General features: G+C 38.7%; 5 protein-coding genes across 6 annotated transcripts in view; 4 read left to right on the top strand and 1 right to left on the bottom strand.

The window, feature by feature from the left end:
- The window catches only part of LOC145489052 (uncharacterized), a 26,089-nt gene extending 20,567 nt beyond the window's left edge, over positions 1 to 5,522 (top strand). For both annotated transcript variants that reach the window (XM_081467949.1, XM_081467948.1), the window contains exons 10-13: positions 164 to 340; positions 1,731 to 1,920; positions 2,347 to 2,431; positions 3,090 to 5,522. In XM_081467949.1, coding sequence (XP_081324075.1) covers positions 164 to 340; positions 1,731 to 1,920; positions 2,347 to 2,431; positions 3,090 to 3,280 — 643 coding nt within the window. In that variant the 3' untranslated portion in view covers positions 3,281 to 5,522. The remainder of the gene's footprint in view (positions 1 to 163; positions 341 to 1,730; positions 1,921 to 2,346; positions 2,432 to 3,089) is intronic.
- Positions 1 to 21,312, top strand: part of LOC145489067 (adenosine receptor A3-like) — a 252,168-nt gene that overhangs the window by 1,883 nt on the left and 228,973 nt on the right. The gene's annotated exons all lie outside the window — the stretch shown is intronic.
- Positions 5,729 to 8,972, top strand: LOC145489594 (uncharacterized). Its single transcript, XM_081468578.1, has 3 exons — positions 5,729 to 5,836; positions 8,073 to 8,354; positions 8,894 to 8,972. The coding sequence occupies exons 1-2, from the start codon at positions 5,776 to 5,778 to the stop codon at positions 8,348 to 8,350; spliced, it is 339 nt and encodes a 112-aa protein (XP_081324704.1). The 5' UTR covers positions 5,729 to 5,775; the 3' UTR covers positions 8,351 to 8,354; positions 8,894 to 8,972.
- LOC145489592 (phosphoribosyl pyrophosphate synthase-associated protein 2-like) lies at positions 8,681 to 16,638 on the bottom strand. Its single transcript, XM_081468576.1, has 11 exons — positions 16,555 to 16,638; positions 16,345 to 16,397; positions 16,153 to 16,219; positions 15,356 to 15,441; positions 15,164 to 15,259; positions 14,482 to 14,597; positions 13,768 to 13,823; positions 12,893 to 13,056; positions 12,377 to 12,447; positions 11,170 to 11,316; positions 8,681 to 10,589 (listed from the first exon to the last, which is right to left on the bottom strand). The coding sequence occupies exons 1-11, from the start codon at positions 16,626 to 16,628 to the stop codon at positions 10,431 to 10,433; spliced, it is 1,089 nt and encodes a 362-aa protein (XP_081324702.1). The 5' UTR covers positions 16,629 to 16,638; the 3' UTR covers positions 8,681 to 10,430.
- LOC145489593 (histidine protein methyltransferase 1 homolog) lies at positions 16,745 to 18,431 on the top strand. Its single transcript, XM_081468577.1, has one exon. It carries the CDS (start codon positions 16,804 to 16,806, stop codon positions 17,728 to 17,730), a length of 927 nt encoding a protein of 308 aa, XP_081324703.1. The 5' UTR covers positions 16,745 to 16,803; the 3' UTR covers positions 17,731 to 18,431.

Here is a 21,312-nt window from a genome sequence, read left to right on the forward strand (position 1 = left end):
TTAAGGTGGTTCCGGCATTACACTACATTGTAGGTAGGTCACGATGTTCAGGGCAATCTTTCAAAATTTTTGAAAGTTTTGCAAAGTGAACTTTGAAACTACCACAAATAGGCACAAACGCAACTGTTAACAGAATCATGGGACGTGATTTTCTTTGCCTTAGATTTTACATCGGCTGTGACATGTGCGCCAACTGGTTCCATGGAGCTTGTGTTCAGGTCTCTCAAGAAGACGCGCAAAGTATGGACGAGTGGACCTGTGCCGAGTGTACCCAGGCTCGCCGCGGAGTTGAAGAGGAGGAACTGTACTGTCTGTGTCGTCAGCCGTACGATGAGAGAAAGTAAGATATGGTTTGGTCTTTGAACACCGAGTTATTGTTTGGAAGTAATGAATGTAAAGATTTGTTAAAGTGCCTATGAAGTAAAAAATAATTGCTGGCTATTTGAAAGACTTTTCAAAGTAAAGGAGAATGGCGTTTTCCTTTTTTGGAATCTCTTTTTTCGTTTTAGAGATGTTCACGTTTTTGTACTATGCAAATGAGGAAAGTGATGATGTCATAGGTGGTTCCAGTAAAACAGCACAACACTCAATCGAGAATAACTTAAGAAATATTAAAGCAGTGTTCTTCAAACTTGGCACCAGCAATGTACATCACAAAAGAAACAGAATGACACCTACTATGTTGTTGCCAGAATGAAACCTATTATGTTGAAAATGCCTTTCTCCTTTACTTTGAAAAGCCTTTCAAATGAGCAGCAATTATTTTTTACTTTATAGGCACTTTAACATTTCCGCTTCACATCCAGGCTTGCTAGGTGTGTGTTGCTGTGAGAGGTTTTGTACGTAAGGTATTTAGCCCTAGCAGACCAACTGGGAACACTAAACAAGGATGAACCTTCATTACTAAACTGCTAAAGATGAATATCTACAATACTAAAATAATTAAACTTACAATACTTAATTTATTAGAATTATTTACAACATGAATTATTCAATGCGAAGCTTACAACAATGACTGGTAACATAGTCTGATAAGTTGAGTTTTTTTCTTTCTTTTAGAAACAAAATTTTTGTCTCTAAAAGTGGTTAGAGTAGGGGCATCTCTTATATCTTTACGTAGTTTTGACCGTAATAAATGTCCTGTATATCTAATAGCATGTTTACCATAACGTATGGTATTGAAACGTGTTATTATATAAGTACTGTTCCCTAGTGAATGCTTAGAATTTTACAGACAAATAGGGTGGAGACGTTATCTGGTACAGGACCGTTCTTGACCTAAAACGTGCACACTGCGATATGTTGTAGACGTCTGTTATATAGAGTTGGCAGATTGGCGCACTCTGAAAGTTCTTCGTCAGTACTAGGCTTTCAGATAAGTTTTCAATGCAGGGTGTCAACAAGGCATTCCAATGGGTCAATTCCCACTGCGCCAACCAAATCATAAATTTTCTATTAATTTGTCGGGTCATGTGGCGGACCTGGCAGGGTTTTTGAGACCCTTACTTATCTGGAACACTGAAGAACCAGAATATGATCAGTAGATAGCTCTTAGTACTACGTGAACGGAGTGTTCTTCCTCAAGACACCCACAGGATCTTGAGTCATTCTCTTTTTTATCATTGCTCACTGTTGCTGGTATTCGCTATCAACTATTGTTTGCATTGCTTGACTGATATGATTCTATACTTCCTAGCGAATTTTCATACCATTTATGTTTGTGTTTTCAGGTTCTACATCGGCTGTGACAAGTGTCAGGACTGGTTTCATGGCGCATGCGTTGGCATCACTGCCGCTGAGGCAGATAGTATAGACTTCTACACCTGCCCGCGATGCACACAGTCCCAGGCCCAAGTGAGCAAGCTGGCGCTGACCAGCAAGGACTGTGACTCACTTAAAAGACTGCTTCGCTCACTGCAGGTAAGATGTAAAACCAAGAGTGTGTTTGTTATTTTGTATGTAAAGGCGAATTCTAGGGAAATCTGTGAAGAAATATCCTTTCCTTCTTTTTTCAGAAAAATGCTGATGTCAGTATTTTTGTTAAGATTCAAGGCTAATTATCTTGAAAAAACGCGTGGCAACCCAATTCTTCTTTGTGGATTCCAATAGCCCTTGCAAAGATCTATTTTGTCCGCGTGGTCCTAACCTGGTGGTAAAACCTTTGTATTCAGTAGGCACCGTCCTGAAGCTGGAAGAACATGTTAGGCGAAACGTTTTCCTGTTTTTATGGTGATTGGTTGTGTATTGCGTGCGAAAAAAATGATCGAAGAAAATTCAATCAGCGGTTTTCATTGCGGTAGCATACATGTATGCTTCGTTTACGATGTGTGTATTTGTCTCTGGCAGAGCCACAAGATGGCATGGCCGTTTCTTGAGCCCGTGAATGCAGATGAAGTACCTGAGTATTATGACGTCATCACTGACCCTATCGGTGAGTCGCCTAAGCAATGCTGAAAATGAAATAGGCCATTTCCGAGCTACCTTGTGCCTCAGTCTCAAAACGACTCCTCATGCAGAACCTTTCATTTAAAAATGATTTTGATTTACATGAAAATGAATCGTTATGTGGAACACATTTTCATATGAATGGTTTCGCTCGAAGACTCGTTTTGGCAAAAGTAAACTCAAAATTGACATATTGGAGCAAAATTCGTGTTAAGTTTTCGTGTGCGAATTGTGATTTCACACCAAACAAGGTAGTAGTCACTGAAATTTGAAATGGCTTGACTACGTACTAGCCTTGTTTGGCGAGAATAAACCTGTACTCATGATTGGGCCGGGTTGTTCAAAGCCCGATTAAGCTAATCCAGGATAATCGAGAATTTTGATATGAGTTTTGTAACTTTGCGGTGAGGTTTTTCGTTTATAATGTTGGGCCTTCTGTTTTGAGTTTGAATAATCTCAAACTTCACAAAACATAAGCAGTAAAAACATTTTATGCAAGAAAAGTTAATACTTCCGTTAACTTTTAATCCTGGGTTAGCGTTGACCGGCTTTCGAACAACCCGGCCCCAGAAGAACATTTATCTGAAGTTTCGTTGTATGCGTATAATTTGTTGTTTAGTGTTTTTTCTTTTTGTTCTCACCAGACCTTTCCACAATAGAGGAGCGTTTGAATTCCAAGTCTTACTCGTCACTGGAGTCCTTTGTCAGCGACATTACAAAGGTTTTCGACAACTGCCGCTTCTTCAACCAGCGCGACTCGCCCTATTACCGCTGTGCTGAGGTGTTGGAAAGCTTTTTTGTGCAAAAACTACGTGCTTGGAAAAGCAGAAAATAAATGAACTACACTCGTCTTTTGTAATATCCGAACAAAGCCAGTGAAGACCATTTTGAGAACGCTTTTTAGCCACTACGTTATGTAAATCTTGAGACACGAGGCTTGTCACGTCACTTTTGATTGGTTGTAGTGAAAACTTATCCCGTGATTCCAAACGTCCAGTCGTTACATCGAGTTTGAAACATTACAGTGATAAAACTGCTGTCAACCTTAAGGCTCATGCGTAAGCTACAATGTTAATCATTCAATTTCATTGTTTATAAATAATCGGAAGTGTGCAAAATGACCCTTGCGGGAAATTTGCCTTTGAAAATTTCACGGTCAGTCGCGAAAACCTGACGATATAGGTGAGATTCATTAGAATTCCTTTCGTATGTTCCGACTCCATGCAAACAGTACATTTTCACTTTCCAATCAACAAATGTATTTCAGAAATCGCAGACTATAATTTGGTGAAAGCGTAGTTATAGCCTTTGAGAAGCTACACGGCTGCACGATGGCTAGTAGAATGACTGGTGTCGAAATTATACGGAAGATGTAAACGGATTTAGACAGAAAATGGCGAATTGAAAAGTAAACATCGAATTTGTTATTCAAGCTGAACTGTTTATTCTGGACCAGACGAACGAGTTATGTACTCGCATCTGATTGGTTTATAAACAATGGAATTGGGTGGGGCAATGTCACAGCTTGCGCATGCGCCGAACCGCGAAACTATCCCTTAAAGACATTTGTCTAGCGTGACAGATTCCGACTAGTGCAAAACTAGTTCGTGAGTATGGACAGAAAGAGTGGCAATAAAGCATCACTGATATGCGTCTTGATAATCCATCAAATATTTTCGTTTGCGCGCGATTCGTTTAAACGCACAAGGTGATATTTCCCACCTAAAACCGGGGAATATCAAAGGAGATTCCTAATTTTGAAAACTGCGCGCGTTGTGAAAAACATTTGAAGGATAACAAACACATTTTGCGCAAAAATATGTTCGAATATTCGTCCTTGGACATTATCTGTTCCTCAAAGCTCACAGTTTTACGCTCTCGGAAAACAGTTCGCTTCTCGGAACAGATAATGTCCGCTGACAAATATACGGGCATATTTTCGCGCCAAATGGAGGCTATTGCTTATTATTTATAGGAAAAAAAAAGATGTAAAGAATTAAACATTGTGTACCGTTGATAGCGTCCTTTTGATTGAAGCCCTAGTATGAAGTCTTGGTGTTTATGCTTTCAATTATCACATTTCACACCAATCTCGTACTGATAGTGTCCTATTCAACTGGTCAACTGCGATACAGCTGCCCTTTGGACTCGTCATGCAATCTTCTCCCCCAATGAGAAGTTTGTGTGACGAGCACAAAGACCGTCTGCATAGGAGGCTAACCGTGATAGGGATGAGTAAGGATTCTGGGAAGGTCGCTGGATTTAAATACAACTGAGGTAGTTGAATTCAATCTCGTACCGTGATTTTAAGGTCCCTGATTTAATTTCATGGTGGTAAACGAATATACATTAAACAGATGTTTCTGTACAAGGTTTTTGGAAGTTGCTTGTTTAGAACTTGATTAAAAGTCGAATACCAACCATTATCACCACCACCACCTCCGCACCTCCGCAGCCAGGCACTGCAGTCGGCCGCCATGCAGTAAATGTCACATACGAACCTCGTGTTAAAAAGGCGGGTGGTTTGAAGCCAAACAGCTGAAACAACAAGTTCGTTCTCTAGAACCGATACCACGTGGAAACTTATCTTAATTACTAATATTTAAAATCTGGATATAAGACGAAATATAAATCGCTTGAGTTCTAAAAGGGAACCGAGGAAAATTAATTATTAAGTACATCTTTTAGGTAGAAGGTAGAATTAGATTGCTCATTTTGTGCTCATCTTAATTGGTACGGAATCTCTGCGAGTTGAAATTTTACGTCTAGGTGTCGAGGAGGTCTCCATAAATCTTTGGGTAGGCACTAGCTGTTGTCCAAGGAGAAATGTTATTACTATCGTAGTCTAAGATACGCTAACTAAACCAATATCTTACAACCACTTCCGAGTTTCAATTTTCATTACAGAACCCCGGGTTAAAAAAACGATTCTAGACTAAATATTGGCCACTTTTCCGAAAATTATACCCTTTTCTTGACCAAAGCTGTCTGATTTCTATACCCTATCCCAGAAAACCACACCCTTGACAGCGGCACATATGCGCATAGTTTAAATAAGGGACTTCCCCCGCCCACCCACCCCCCCCCCCCCCCCCCCGCCGACTGGGTCTAGGTTTGTGTTCACATATTTGTTTAGCAGATAAAGCTTTTTGTTCGATCTTAATGGATTTTGGCGGATCGGACAATAGATTTGTCCTTCTTTCCGCTTGACACCAACAAATTGCCATATCACATTAACATGCTAAGAGCAATTAAAAAGCCGCTTACTCGCGTCGACGAAAAATTAAATTTGTGAGCTGACAACGAAAACTGAAACACCGGAAGGCTAATATGGGTTACACTGCCGTTATCATCATCTCCTTTCTGTTTTTGTCTTCATTCACCGTTGATGGTAAGCATATATTTTGTTTACAGCGTATAATTAGATTGTAGTATATATGAATTGTTTCTAAACTGAATGTTATGATTTCAATGAACATGTATTGTGTAAGTTTCGGGTGCGGCTAAAGGAACTGCCAGATCGATACGAAAATACCACAGCGGTTTTTTCCTCATTCAAACAAGTGAATACAGTTCAAGGATAATTCCCTAATGTATATGCATTGAGATCAAATTTGCACAATTCACTTAGAGATCTAGAGAGAGGTTACATGGTGATTTAATTGTACTTATAGCCCTCAAGATCGACTCTTCAACTTTAAAGCCCAAAACGACATTACTTAATAATTAACACATACCTACTTCATCGCCGCATCAGAGCAAATTTTAACCGAAAAGTTCCTGACGTATTGCACCTTCACTATAATTATATTCTATGACTTTTAACATAAAAAGTCTTATTTCAAAGATGGTATATTCTGAAAGATTAAAGATTAATGTAATTTGGTTTGATTTTTGTTTCCTGTCTCCCTCATTTTCTTACAATTTTCCCTTTTTTCACTATCCATGCTTCTATGTAATCCGATCTTTCAATAATTTTGCCTTCCAGTTTCAAGAAATTGCATTTAAGTTATTTACAGTAGATTGTTTTCCGGCTGTAATTGTGATGACTTTTTCACTTATTCTTGGGAAAAAAGCAAACATTGCTTTTAATTTCTCGAGTCATTAACGTCTATATGATTGTATAGCCGTGACTTGAAGTGATTATCCCGTAATAAATTACAAGTTAATTACTTTACTGTTAGTCAAGTTTTAATGTTTTCATTCAAAGCGGATAAAACAATTCCGGCTAGCAGGTCCAGCAAATTTTTAAAGACCATTCCTTATAAAGAAATCTCACCTAGAATTTAGCTTAGTTGCGTTGACATAAGAGCGCCATTGTGTAGTGAATATCTGAGGGCGGATCGAAACCTGGTAACTCGTACTTTTGACTTGATCTCGTTGAATGAAATGAGATCTCGCAAAAATAAGAGAAAAAAAAAATGCTACCCTACCCCTTGCCTCCCTGGATGATGCAAAATCATGGGGCAATCTCTCATCAGAATATTTACCTCATTAACATGGGCGCTTAGCTTCTGATCGGGTAACAGAAATATCACCTTTTAATATTGAAAATGGAATGACACGAATAACTACCCCAAGAACGTCAATCCCAAGAAATAGACGCAGGTTTTGGAATTAAAAATTTTGAGAAGATAAAATGGGCCCGGCCCATTATATTTAGCGTCATTAGCGCTTTTTCAGTACCTTGCGGTCTTGATAGTCGCCACTCACAGCTCCTACAGTATATAGAGCTGTTGACTCTACACCTTTCTGAGTTTCATAAGCTCTTTCAAAAGCTCTGCGCAGTTTCGAAGAGTTCGCTGCTCCCAGTCTTAACGCCTTGGGCTCGAGCAATCCGGCTCCGATAAGCAGAATAAGCTCGTACTGCGTACTTCCAAAAGTGTATCTTACGTTTACTCAGACTCTTCTTGGTCAGCACGGAAGTCGTTCATGGATAGCTGTGTCGATCGTATCTGTCACTGATGATCTGAACATGTCTAAGCCTCCTCCAATCATTATCGTCTCTGTCCCGAGCCAGGCGTTCCAGCATCGTCTCTGGGTAGCCCTTCAACTGGATGTGCTGTACCCTCTTTCTTTCTTTCTTTTCTTTTTTTTATATAAGAATAAGTATATAAGAATTTCGAGGCTGAAATTTGCACAATTTTAAGGATATTTTAAGAATAAACCCGAGGCTGAGATTTTGAAAAGAATACAATTTTATGTGTTGAAACTTTGTAAATACAACACAACTATATGTTTTTAACTAAACCGTATAAGATTATTTCTTCTCTAAACTGTAAGCAACAAAAACAGCACTAGCCGTATGTTTGATACTAATAACATTTCTGCAAGACGTTATGTGCGTCACATCAGGCTTTAATGCCTGCAGGTTGTCTCCAAAACTACTTTAACACCATCCAAACACTAAATACATTCAAAAACAGAAATGCCATACGCTCTAATCTAAGAACATTCACAGGAATATTTTCAGCCTAACATCGGCAGAAAAATAAGAATATTCAGCCTCTATTCTTATAAAAAAAAGTGTATAGCGACCTCATTTATAACCGCCGGGCCCAGCTGATTTTTGGGCCCAGCTGATTTTTTTGGTAACGCTAATGTGCTTGTTTTCCTTGTCATTTAAGCTTCCTGGACCAAAGTACCAGGATACAAGTTCATCAGCGGAACAAGTCTGGGATCAGAAACTACTTACTTTGGAGACCTTGATTACGCCAGGCCTCTGTGCCAACAAAGGTGCGATGATCATCCGCCTTGCAAGGCTATTCGCCTGTACAACTTTGCTGGTACAGTATACTGTACTCTGTTTGAAAATATCAGTGGTTATTCATGCCCGACTGATAGCGCTACCACTGACTGGAACTGCCTTTTTGCTGAAGGAGAGTCGTGGACAAAAAGCAACTGAAAAGGTGAGACGCCGTATGTACTCCACGCATGCCTACATTTCAGTGGCGTTTACATAACATTCTAGTTCCCAGTGCTCTGATGATTGATAATTGGCCATTTCCGAGTTGCCTTTTGTCTGTGTCAAAACGAGTCTTCAAGCGAAACTTTCCATATGGACATGTGTTCCGCCAACATGTTCATTTTCATGCAAATCACTCATTTTCAAATGAAAGGTTTTTGCCGGACTCGTTTTGAAACGGAGGCATAAGGTAACTCGGCCTATTTTTCCAAACTTCCAAACGTGAGCAGCAAACTTCTCATTCGATCTGAAGCAGCGTAGCCTCCTGTTTAAAAGTATACCATTTCCTGTATTTAAACCACTGGAAGTAGAAGTCTACACGCAGGCAAGCCTAGCCTTACCTAAGTCCTGTTCTAGCCCTCTCCAGAGAGTGGGTCTCTAGCTGTTCCGAGAGCGTGGCGTTACGTAACAGCGAGAGGTCCAGAATTGGAGTAACACACTACAGGTAACATACCAATGAGATTTTTACTTTCATCTTTTCAGGACATGCACTGAAGACTTGGCTTACATTCTATATATCTCCTTCCAAAATAAAGATGACACGTACTCAGAATTTTCCGTAGCTTGTTTAATTAATAAAAAAGGGCTTCTTTAACTAATATAACCCTACATTGACACAATGTAATTGAAAGCAATTTCCTAAATTTCGACAGAAAGTATACGATCAGGATCATTTCAAAGGATACAGACTGTAAGAAATAAGTAGCTGCAAGAACAGACTTGTGCTGAGAAATCAAATACAAACAAAAAACAAACATACAAATTCTCCTTTGTGTTCCCAAAATATTTCTTATAGTAACAGCTGGAAGAATTCGTTTAAATATCAAAACAGTTTTTGTGATATTTTCAATTCTTTAATCTAGTGTTTTAGATAAAGTATAGACATCGTGGGTTCGGGAAAATTGTCTATAGAGTGGGCCATGTACCCAAAAATTTACTCCAATTCGATTCTCATGGGTGGTAAGTTTGTGAAGTCGCAGCGTTCCAGAGTGGGAAAAGTTGACTGGGTTTTCCGTCTGTTTTCAATCTGAAGGCTCTCTTTTCCCCATCATCAACCAAATTGAGAGGCAGATATCATCTGACCAGAACATTTCACACGGCCAAATACATCGGCAGCCGACGTGCAGCCGTTTATTATTCCTTTGATACACGCAGAAAATAGTGGGAACAAAGGAAATGGAAGACATCAGGCCCCAGTTGTTCGAAAGTGGATAACGCTATCCACTGGATAAATCGCTATCCAGTGGATAAGTGTTGAGAAAATAAACCATGCTATCGGCTAGATAGTAATTAATCGAACAACCCGGGCCAGCACTTAGGCTAACACATTGGACAGTCTCTTCCATCTTTGCAAAACGAACTTCTTTCATTTGATTATCATAATTTGAGGTCGGTATCTAGGGCACTTGCTGCGGGGACGTATAACGCGGCGAGAAGCCCCTTTGCGTGTCGCATTGGGTGAATGTTTTAGGGATATTACGCAAGCTGGTGCACACGAGGCGGATGTTGGTTTATTTCTGTTGTAGCTGGGACAGTTTGCGAGAGCAATGCACACGATGCGACATTGAAAATTGAGACATTTTGTCCCAACTTCATGACGCTCGAACTCAAACCACACGAATTTCTTGCATCAAGCTGCAGGACAAAATTATTTCCCCTCGAGAAAACCTATTCGCAAAAAGGGCATGTTACACGAGAAAAACCTAAAATCGTTGCAACATGTCCCCGAAGCATGTCCCCTATTGTGTATCGACCTTACAAGAATTTGATTCTCAATGAAATAGTCGCTATACAAATGAAACTTTTAGATAACATTTCTAACAACCAGCATCACAGATAGATATATTTTACAACCACCCCTTCCCACGACTTCACTTGAAGATTAGCTATGCATACAACATTTAGAAGATCAGACGAATTTGCAGATAAACACTTTGTTCCGGTTATGTTCTTTACATGTAGTGCCAGTTTCCTCAGAAGTAACCACAAAAGAGTGTCACACTGCAACACAATAGCTGCACTAGTCCTCTAAAGGAACATTTCTAAATAGATATCCCATCGACTCTCCATTGTTTATCCGACGGATAGCTTCAGCCAGTAGCGAGCTGATATCCACTGTTCGGATCTTACTGCAGCGAGACATCTTAGTGTCATGAGACACAGTGTTGGTGACTACGACCTGATGAGAACAAAGACACCCATTGGGAGTCAAGGAATGCAGTCCTACTTGGAGAAAATTATCACGGTACTCTAGCTTTAAAGCTTATGGATGAAACCCTAGTGTGTGACCATTCGAATGAAAGCTATTGAGCAGTACTTTCAAGTGGTACTGATTGCTATGCTGTACAAGGTTGTTCTAATTTTGGGGTCTGGATTAAACCCTGGTGTGTGGCCATTTGAATGAAAGCTCAGTATTGAGCAGTACTTTCATGTGGTACTGTTTACTATGCTGTACAAGGTGGTTCTAATTTTGAAGTCTGTGGATGAAACCCTAGTGTGTGACCATTCAGATGAAAGCTATTGAGCAGTACTTTCATGTGGTACTGTTTATTATGCTGTACAAGGTTGTTTTAATTTTGAAGTCTGTGAATGAAACCCTAGTGTGTGACCATTTCAATGAAAGCTATTGAGCAGTACTTTCATGTGGTACTGTTTATTATGCACAAGGTGGTCCTAACATTTACAACGTGGCTCTAACTAGAAAGTCTGTAAGTGTAGGTAAAGTAAAAGAGAGAAGAATATTTTCATCAGTATCAAACCTCATCTATCACTGATTCCTCTATCAGCTCTGGAGCATCGGCAGACAGTAAGCCATGGGTCACCATTACCAATATCTTATATGCACCTCGATCCTTTAGAAGCTTGGCAGCAGTTACAAATGATTCTGCATCGTCTATCATATCATCCTACATGAAAAACAATTGACCATTTTACAGTTGTCTGCTCAGTGACCTAGCCTTCGGACGGCAGCGAGGCTGGAGTTGACCTTGTTTTGATACAGACCTCACTGCTTTTTTCATGTAAATGCACCTAGTTAGCATCTACACAACTCGTTTTACACAACAAAAGCAGTGCGGTCTGTATCAAAACAAGGTCAACTCCAGCCTTGGTGCCATTCAAAGGCCACGTCACTGAGCAGACAACTGTAAAATGGTCTATTGACCAAATGAAACCACATGAATAGGACCACGGTGCAAAACACTCTGTACGGTCACAGAGCAACAAATTACAACTTAATAAGAGAATTATAAGTCCTTCTCACATATGGAAAACAGCTACATCACAAATACAACAGAGTGATAGCACTGCAACAGAAACACAGAGTGACATGCACACAAACAGTTCCCTAAAGATTAACAGAAGATTTAACACATGTAACTACACATATCACCTCTCAAGTATTTATTAACCAAATACACTGTCAAGTACACTTGTTACTTTTTTATAAGTATATGTTATATAAGAATGTCAAGGCTGAAATTTGCGAGATTTTAAGAATATTTTAAGAATATTTTAAGAATAAACCCGAGGCTGAGATTTTGAAAATTTTCTGTGTTAAAAACTTGTAAATACATGTACAACCCAATTATTCATTTTTAACTAAACTGTATACAATTCTCCCTTCTCTAAACGGCAAAACTACTCAAAAAGCAACAGAAACAGTACTAACTCAGCTAGTGCTGTTTTTGTTGCTTCTTGACTAGTACGCTCAATAATAATCATCATCATCTGCATCATATTAGGCTTTAATGCATGCAGGCTGGCTCCAAAATTACGTTAACATCATCCAGACACAAAATACATTCAAAAACAGAAATGTCATATGCTAAGTAATCTAAGAATATTCAAAAGAATATTTTCAGCCTAAAATCGGTAGTAAAATGAGAATATTCAGCCTCAGCTGGAAAAAAAAAACCAATATTCTGATAAAAAAAAAAGAGTGTAGTTGATGTAGTTGGCACTCACAATTATTATGGCAATCTTGCCTCCAACATCACCCACAACATTAATTGGAGGTTTAGCCTTTGGAAGAAATCCTTCAAAAGAGAAAAAATACATGAAACAAAAGAGCAATGATCAGCAAAATTCAGCTTACTAAGTACTTTTAATTATTATACTGGAGAAAAATTGGCTTCATCGGTGACTAGGACATTCCCACTGGTTCGTTAGTGCCAAAGCTTATCTCTGCTTTCCCCTAGCCTGGATGTAAGTCAATCTCAGACACCATCCCAGCATTTTGTCCCCAAAAATTTCCTGGTACTTCATCAAGAAAGTTAACTGTTTTGCTCACTTGAGAAAAAAAACAAAACAAAAAACAGAGACCCTTGCAAAGGCTCTCGACATACTATTCTGTCACTTCGCCTCTCGGTATTTCCTACATGACAACTTTGTTAAGCATATAATTCTCATCGCATGCCACATTATTGATGTGGAATGAGACCTGAGATTTTGTTGGAAAAGAGGGGCAAAAGAGGTTCATACCTGGTAGATCCATGCTGTCTATACTGACAGATGCAAATCGTCGTGACTCAGCTAATGCGGGAGGTGGTGATTGACGACCATCCAGCCGTTCACTCTCTGGCTCCTTCTGCTCACCATGAATCACGGCTAATCCAAGGCGCAATCGCTCAGCAAAAGATGTGGCCCTTAAATAATCACCACACAATGTTAATAAAAAAAGAACTTTCATGCCTTTATTCCTGAAGTCTGATTGTGTAGGTCCAGAAAATATCCATACTCCCCCCACAGAAGGGATTGGAATTCCCTGGGGGGTGGGGGTTCTGTAAGACCAAAAAATTTAACAAAATGTCTAAAGCTTTATTGGAATTTGCAGAGGGGTGGGGGGGGGGGTCTTAGAAAAAATCCCTTCCATGGGGGAGGTATGGATATTTTCTGGAACTAGACATTGGATGGTTTGTTTACCAGCATACTGCACAAAAAGCAATGTTAAAAGCACCTGGCAACTTCAGTCTTTAGTATAGCTGCTTAATGTGTGTTTAGAAGTCAACAAAATAACATTTCCTTACTAACTGTCATATCATTACAACATTTGTATTTTAATGCACAGCACTGCTCAAAAGTGAGTTGACCACCCCCTCATGAGACAAGAATCTCTTCTCCCAAGATGAGAATCTCGTCTTGCGAGACGAGACTCTCATATTGAGGGACAAGACTCCCCCACTAGTATCAAGAGACCAGACTCTTGTATCACAAGAAGGACATTCAATGATTTCAAAGATGATAATTTTTGTGTAGTGTAGAAATTACTGTGTAGTAATATATGAGAACAGGGCTACGTGAAGCGTGGTACAGCTGTAATTCTTAAATCTGCTTAATTGTACAGTCCTTAACAGTACCTTATGGCTGATCCTGGGTTCCTTGCAACTATTACAGCATTTCTGTAGTCAGCAACCTTCAATTGGAAATATACCCTTGATGTAGTAACACAGTAGTTTATGAAGGCTTTTGATGTAGGTAGTTAGAAATTATGCATTTTCCATTTTTCACTCAAGTGCTGAAAGCATTTGCATTTGCTTTTGCTTTGGTTTTGCACTAATACATGTATGTTAAGCAATTGGCTTAAAAAACTTGTGCCACTTTGTCATCCAACCAGAAATAAAACCAAAACCAATCATAACCTGGTTGCAAACACATTCCCGTACTTTATGCCCACTACATGTCTTTGCTTTGAGTCTTGATTGGTTCCCTGGATTTTCTGTGTAGTTTGTGATTGGCCAGAGTAATTACTTTAGTTTAGTCTTTTTTTTTCATTGAAACACCTCCAAGGAACTGAATGTAATAATTTCATTGGCACTAATACTTAATATCTGTATCTGCAAAACATGGCCTGAAAAGAGTGCCCTCTCTTTGCCCAGGACAAGTAGATTTTTCTGGCAGGAAAGTAATGTCAACTGAATTAAAAAAAGAGGAGACTAAAACTTGTCCAGGGTGAACAAAATTTGAGAGCTGCTCATCTGGAATTCAAGTTTTTTTTTCAAGCCCTGTAAAATAACGTATTTGTCACTTTTTTTCTGATGGTGACATTAAATTTGTTGTTGTTCAGCAAATACCTTGTCTGTGATATACTGAACAAGAAATGGAGAAGCCCTCAGATTGTCAACTGGTGCATCATAGAATCCTTGAATCTCCTTAGAATGAAGATCAACTGTTATTACATTAGTAAGACCTGTGGAGAGAAAAAAGTTTCAAATTGATAAATATTATGACAAGCTATGTGTACATTCAATTACATTTAGAAAGTGTGCAGTTCAACTTTTAGGCTCAGAAGAAATAGTTATTGATGGAGTCAGGTCAGGGTAAGATGAAGGAAAATCTTTGACTCTTGTTCATGTGGTTGTTGTTGTTGTTGTTGGTTTAAAGAATCACACAGTCCATATCCCAAACATTTTCCTACAGGTATGGACCTCTCATGAAGTCAATAAGCAGGGTTCTCCCAAAAGTTTGAAGGAGACAGAATGAACGGCAAAGGAAAGGGTAAAGAAAAGTAATAAAACTGAAATGTCAATTATTGATTCTTATGTACATGTACATTGTGTCTTAAAAAATCCATGCAGCCATGCAATAAGTGTGTTATTATTGTAGCAGAATAGAAAGCTGGTATGTTGATCATAGCTACCCATAGAGCAGTTTGTACCAGTGGTCATGTTATTACGTACATGTACTTTTCAATTGTATCAGCTGCTTTTACTTGTTTCTAACCACTGTATCGTAAAATTAGAAAAATATATACACCTGCTCTACACATAAGAGAAGCAACCAGCTTTGAAGGAATGGATCCTCTTTTGTTCATTTTAGCCTGCTTGGAATACGGCAGGTAAGGAATGACACCTGTGAAACAAATATGAAGTGAGAGTTGTCTCTCCACAAATTGATCAAAAGTGAGTCCACTGCAAAACACATTTCAACTGTGTAATTATGCCTTACCAATAATTCTTCTTGCACAGGCCGTTTTACAGGCATAAGCCATGATGAACAATTCCATAAGTGCATCATTAACGTCAAGACTCTCACTGGAATTAAATACAGACTCTTATTTTAGAAACAGTATTAGACATTTTCCATATGTCTATGGAGTTACGGAACAAACTTGGAAGATTGGGAGAATGAGAAAAGCTGTGGGAACATTAATGTCGTTAATCGCAGATGAGTGCCAGTCCCACAGCTGTTTTTAGTTATCCCAAATGTTTTGTTCTCATAGGGAAAAAGAAGGGAATGAGAAGTACAACACAAGATGGTGGGTCACACTCAACTGTATTGAAGCACATGTCTCACACAAGTAACTGCTGGCGTGGCAGGCTTACAAACTAATCATAGAAATCGCCGTAACAGCAATGATGTTAGCCTGCACAGACAACTCAGGCAATGCTGAGAACTCAATGAACACAGTCTTTATTCCTCAGTCAACCACAAGGGTTTTGTTACAACAACAGCTGCTATAAGATCAGGGTATCCTGGATGTAGTTTCCCTCAGAGAGAGCCTAAGTACAAGTGACGGGCCAATTTTATTGGCACCAAACTTTCACAAATTTTTCTTGTGAGCAATAGAAAAGGGAAGGTGTCCAGGAAGGCCTGTTAGGACCTAGAGAAGTTCAAATGACGAAAAACTGTTACAGCTGGCACTGGCCTAGCAATGTGGATCCCTTGCTCCAGGAGGAGCCTAAAGTAATTAGTCAATATTAATAATTGAATAAATTAATTAATAGCATATCAGTTACTCTCACCCCAGGCCTGACTGTATGATGTACACATCTCTGCCACGGACAGAAACTCCTATCTTCACTTTAGTTTCTAAAGAGGACACACACAGATAGCAGTTACTTTCATGTTTTTTGGGTTTGGACTGTTGTGTCTAGCACTACACACCTCAGTTAGTAAGAGGGATGTATTCTCTGAGAGATCATTTTAATTTTCACCTTGGTTCTGAAATTTTCCCACACTGCATTGGGCCAACTCTATTCCCAGTTTCCTGCCAAGGAAAGAGTCACATGACAACTTAACAAATTACTGTCAGTTTAACTAGAAATAAACATTTGTCAATATGATCCGTTAATTGACTATTAAAGCAAAGGAGGGTATTCATAAAACAATGTTGAAATGTACAAGGCTCATAGTTTACAGCTCACCTGGCAATTTTTTCTGACAAGTCTTTATTCGAGTTCAGCGAAAACACAATTAATCCGCATTGATTGGGATTCATGTTCCTTCCGAAAGCTCAAATTCTTCTATGATGATGTTTGGAGTTAAATCTGAGAGACATAAACGACGTAAAGAAATAAAACGAAACAAACAACTGCTAGCACATGTCGAAAACCTTCCCGCCACCCTGAGAAACCAAGCCTTTCAATCAAGGAGAGGTTACCTGGTAATACAACATGGCGGACTTCAAGTTCAACTTTTCGTCCGAAGACAGCGACGAAGAGAGAGATGCTTCTCCGCCAGGGAGTCGTTTAGAGATATCGTGCGAATCTTCAATTGTACGCAAAGCAAAGGAAATTCTAATCCAATCTAATCTTTCTGCGTATCTGCCATCAGACGTGGAAGAAATTCCCATAAGCGGTGGCAACTTGTGCATAAAACATGTGAGCGATTCGAACGTGGAAGAGAATCTGAAAGACAGGCAGGACGTTTCTGGTCACGATATTCTAACAGCTGCTGAAAATGGCACGGACTTGATTCCTTTGGTGTACGAAGGAGGGCTCAAAATATGGGAATGCAGTATTGATTTGGTGGAATATTTGTTGGAAAGTAGAATGAACTTTCATGGAAAGCTTGTAATGGAAATAGGGTGCGGTGCTGGGTTACCGGGAATATATGCTCTTCTACAAGGGGCTGAAGTTCATTTTCAAGACTACAACGACGACGTTATCGAATATGTAACGATTCCTAATGTATTGGCAAACCTTGCACAGCAACAGAAACAATGCCAATCCGAGACATCATCGTTTGACCTTCTGGAAACCGCGCGAAAATGTTGTCGTTTCTTTTCTGGAGACTGGGGTAGTGTGGTAGATTTTATCAATCCAGAGAAAGTTAAAGAAATGATGTATGATGTAATTCTAACTTCAGAAACAATTTATGCGGTGGAATCCCACGTCAAGTTGTACAATGTTATCAAGAGACATTTGAAGGAACCTAACGGTATTGCCTACGTGGCGGCGAAAACACATTATTTTGGTGTTGGTGGAGGGACAAGGAGTTTTGAGAAGCTGGTTAAAATGGATGGCGTGTTTGATGTTTCAGTGCGTAAAGTGTATACTGATGGTGTACAGCGAGAAATTTTATGTATGAAGTACCTGTGAACATGGGAACAACCCAATAGCAGGACTCTAAAAAAGATGACAATAATAGATATAAAAAGACAATAAAGATGGTCTCTGTTTATCCATAGTTGTGCACAGGTATCGCAAGTTAAAGATGATTTCCAGTCCCTACTGCGCACACTCGAGAGTTTGTTTACGATCTTTGTTTTGTTTCATGTATGACATCACAAAATGCAAACATTTCTCAACTACTTAAGTAAATTCAGTTTCATGTCTAGTCAAACACCATTATGGATGCGAAGCTTTATGCTTCGTTCTTTCTCATATCACTTGATGAAACAACCTTGCAGCTGTAAAAATCAATTGAGCAGTTGAAAAAACAATTTGAAAGACCATTAAGATAATCAGGTATGTGGTTCATAATGAAAAACATCGATTTGCATCCCATCGAGTGAGATTTTTTATGTTTATAAACATTAGGATGCTGAGACTGTACAGCACGGACTGGAAACCATCTTTAACTGGGAAAAACAAACAATATGTGAGACAGCTAATGTTGTTCCCAGGCTCTCTCTTCTTTGCCTTCCAAAAGAGAGAGAGCCTGGGAATGAGGCTGTGTGTCAATGAGAGTTTGTACTGGAATGTAATGATTGAAAGCTTGAAATATAGGCAAAGGAAGAACAAAAATAGCTTGTGTGTTTTACAGGGGTTTCTGTGGCCTCCTTGGCCTCCTTGGCCTCCTTGGCCTCCTTGGCCTCCTTTGCAGCTAGTCATTTTTTGGGCAGACTGTCTTGGCTTTTCATGGACGAGCCATAAGAAGGTCTGTGTATGAGGCTACTGTTCCCTGGGGTTTTGGACAATTTCACTAAAAGCAATTACAGTGAGATCTAATTCACTTTTTTTCAATCCTCATATCTGCTCATTGACAGGAACTTGGGTAAAACAGCCGATATGAATTCTTTGTCGGCTGTCATCTGACTACAGTTATGACCCTGTTAGGGTTATGCCAAAAACAACGTTTTCCCTCCTGGCTCTTGAGATTAAGGTGATTCCTCAGAAATAAAGTCCTCGAACGATTTTTTTGAAACTTTCCCAGGATGTTCCTTACCAAGCACTGTTTCGAAAAATATATTAAAAATGATAGTTCACCATGCTTGCAAAAGGGATGATGATGGACAAATCTTATCTCATTTATACCTAATCATAATTATGCGTTATTCTATCGGTTCACGTTCCATTTTGCGGTAGCTGGAAGCAAAGTTTTCAAAAGAAATACCTGAAGAAAAACTGACCTGAGAGGTAGAAAGTGACGAGCATATGCAAGAATTACAGAAAGTCAAGATAATATAAATCATGTAAACTTTAATAGTGGGAAGATCTATACTATCAATTACTGTTGCCTAATCGAGAGGTTTAGATTTCACGAATCTTATACACAATTATCTAGTATTCTAGAACGGCGATCTGGAATCGGAGCCTATCTTACAACTATTTGTGCAGCATTACATTATAACTACATCATCATCAGGATTGTCTACAATCATGGACAAAAGTCCTTGGAACACTTACGTAATGTAACGAATTATCTGTGTTTTACAACTGGAGTTTGAATAAAGCACTGCTATCCTTTTAAAAACGCGTTGGTGTTCCCGCTCTCCACCCAAGGCAATGTTGAAAATCAGGAGAAATTGCAGGTAGTAGTTTTCAACATTGTTTGTGGGTTGAGAGGCTAGGTTAGGCAGCTGATACTGCGTTCGCGTCTGGCGTGTGCGCAAAAGCGCCAAAAATGCTAATTTGTCCCAAGACTTTTGTCCACATTGTAGACAGTTCCGATGTGTGACTGTACAAAGCTATGGCACATATATTACGTGACTGAGCATCCCAGAAATTATCCGAAATTTACTAGTTACAAATTAATTAACCCGAAGAAACGAACCACACATATAGATGAAATAAAAAAAATTAAATGAGATCAAACATCAACAACAACATATGCAATAAATTGTTCAGTCATTGTTACTCATGACCTACTTCTTTACAATTTTGGCAAAAACTTGTGAGACCTTAAGTGGAATTAAACAACAAGATGAATTCTGTTTCCTAATTTAAGACTTCTAATTAATATTTTCACTTTTTTCCGCTTTGCGTCTTAGTTTCATTACACATTGTTAAACTATTTATTGCTCATTTTCAATTGATATCCTTGTACAACTAACGATGGGTGATGTTTCACCCGAAACATGTTTTGTTAATATAAGATATGGATTTCAAACACATCGTGTGGTTTATGAAAGCATTATCAAACTTTGTACTGCTAAGAATCCTTGGTAATTAATATTTTCCACTTAAAATTTATCACGGTGATAATAATATTAATCAAGAGAAGATCAAGGTAAGAGAGTGAATCTCCCATATAGGCCTTATACTCAAAGTAATCCCTCTTGAGTTATTTTTAGACATAGTAACCAGCCTCTTCTGAGAATGTTACTCGCGCGATGCCTGGACAGCCCAAGCGACTTTCTCGCAACTTTCTGAGACTAAATGGCGGGAAAAATGTTCAAAAGTCATTTTATATGTTTTAATTAATTTTCAAAAGACATTTCATAGCACAGAGTTTTTCTGCACTTTCAGCCGCCTTCTTGACAGCTAGAGTGCGTTTTCCTGCGGAGACTTTGAAAGATAAATCGTTATAAAGTATGCAAAATTGATGAGGAATTCGAAAAGGTTTCTTCCGGTTTAAACTGTAGATACCTAAACCCCTATATCGAATTAAAGCTTGTAGAGCTGGCTATCACACTATACCAAAAAATTTTGAAATAAAATGAATTGTCGAATTTTTTTACGACCTCTGAAATGTGAGCGTCTGAATCACCTTTTCAAAGCTACAAGTCAAAGCAAATTTGGTTTTCAGCTCACTTATTTAATTTGTCCCTTAGTTTCCGAACGCAAAGCGCTAAAAAATTGTGTCTGCGATTTGCCATATTCAATTTCAGTGAATAGTTACGGAACATTTTCGAAATGGGATTAAAAAAAATATGAAGTTATCGTAGAAAAATCGCTCTTGAAGAAAAATATTTGGAAATTAAAAATTCGCAGACATGTTTTTGGTGCTTTTATGTCAAACTAGCTACTGTCCAAATTTGAGGGCAAACGAACAAATTCCCTTTGACTTGTAGTTTTCAAAAGGGACCCAATAGATGATTCGAACGCTCACATTAAAGGTCATGGAAAAATTCGACAATTCATTTTATTTCAGAATTCTTGGTATGGTGTGATAGCCAGCTCTATAAGCTTTAATTTTATATGGGGATTAGGTATCTACATGTACAGTTTAAACCGGACGCGTTACATTGCTTAGACGCCAGACACCTCTAAAGGTGCTCTAAAGGTATACATAACCTTAAGAGGATTAAAATAGTTTTTTCTTTCACTAATTATTTTTTCTCATTATCAACAATAATTATGATTTTTGTTGCTGATGTAGTCTCTACAAATATAGCTTGTTTCCCTGTAAAATAAAATCTACTTTTGGTTTTCTTAGACTAAGTGGTGGTTTTGAGATCACTTCGTGTGTATATATACCTAAACAATACAATTATTGTCTTGAAATGGTGGTGAAAC

Source organism: Orbicella franksi, chromosome 6, assembly GCF_964199315.1.
Source record: "Orbicella franksi chromosome 6, jaOrbFran1.1, whole genome shotgun sequence".
In the NCBI taxonomy this organism is placed as follows: domain Eukaryota; kingdom Metazoa; phylum Cnidaria; class Anthozoa; order Scleractinia; family Merulinidae; genus Orbicella; species Orbicella franksi.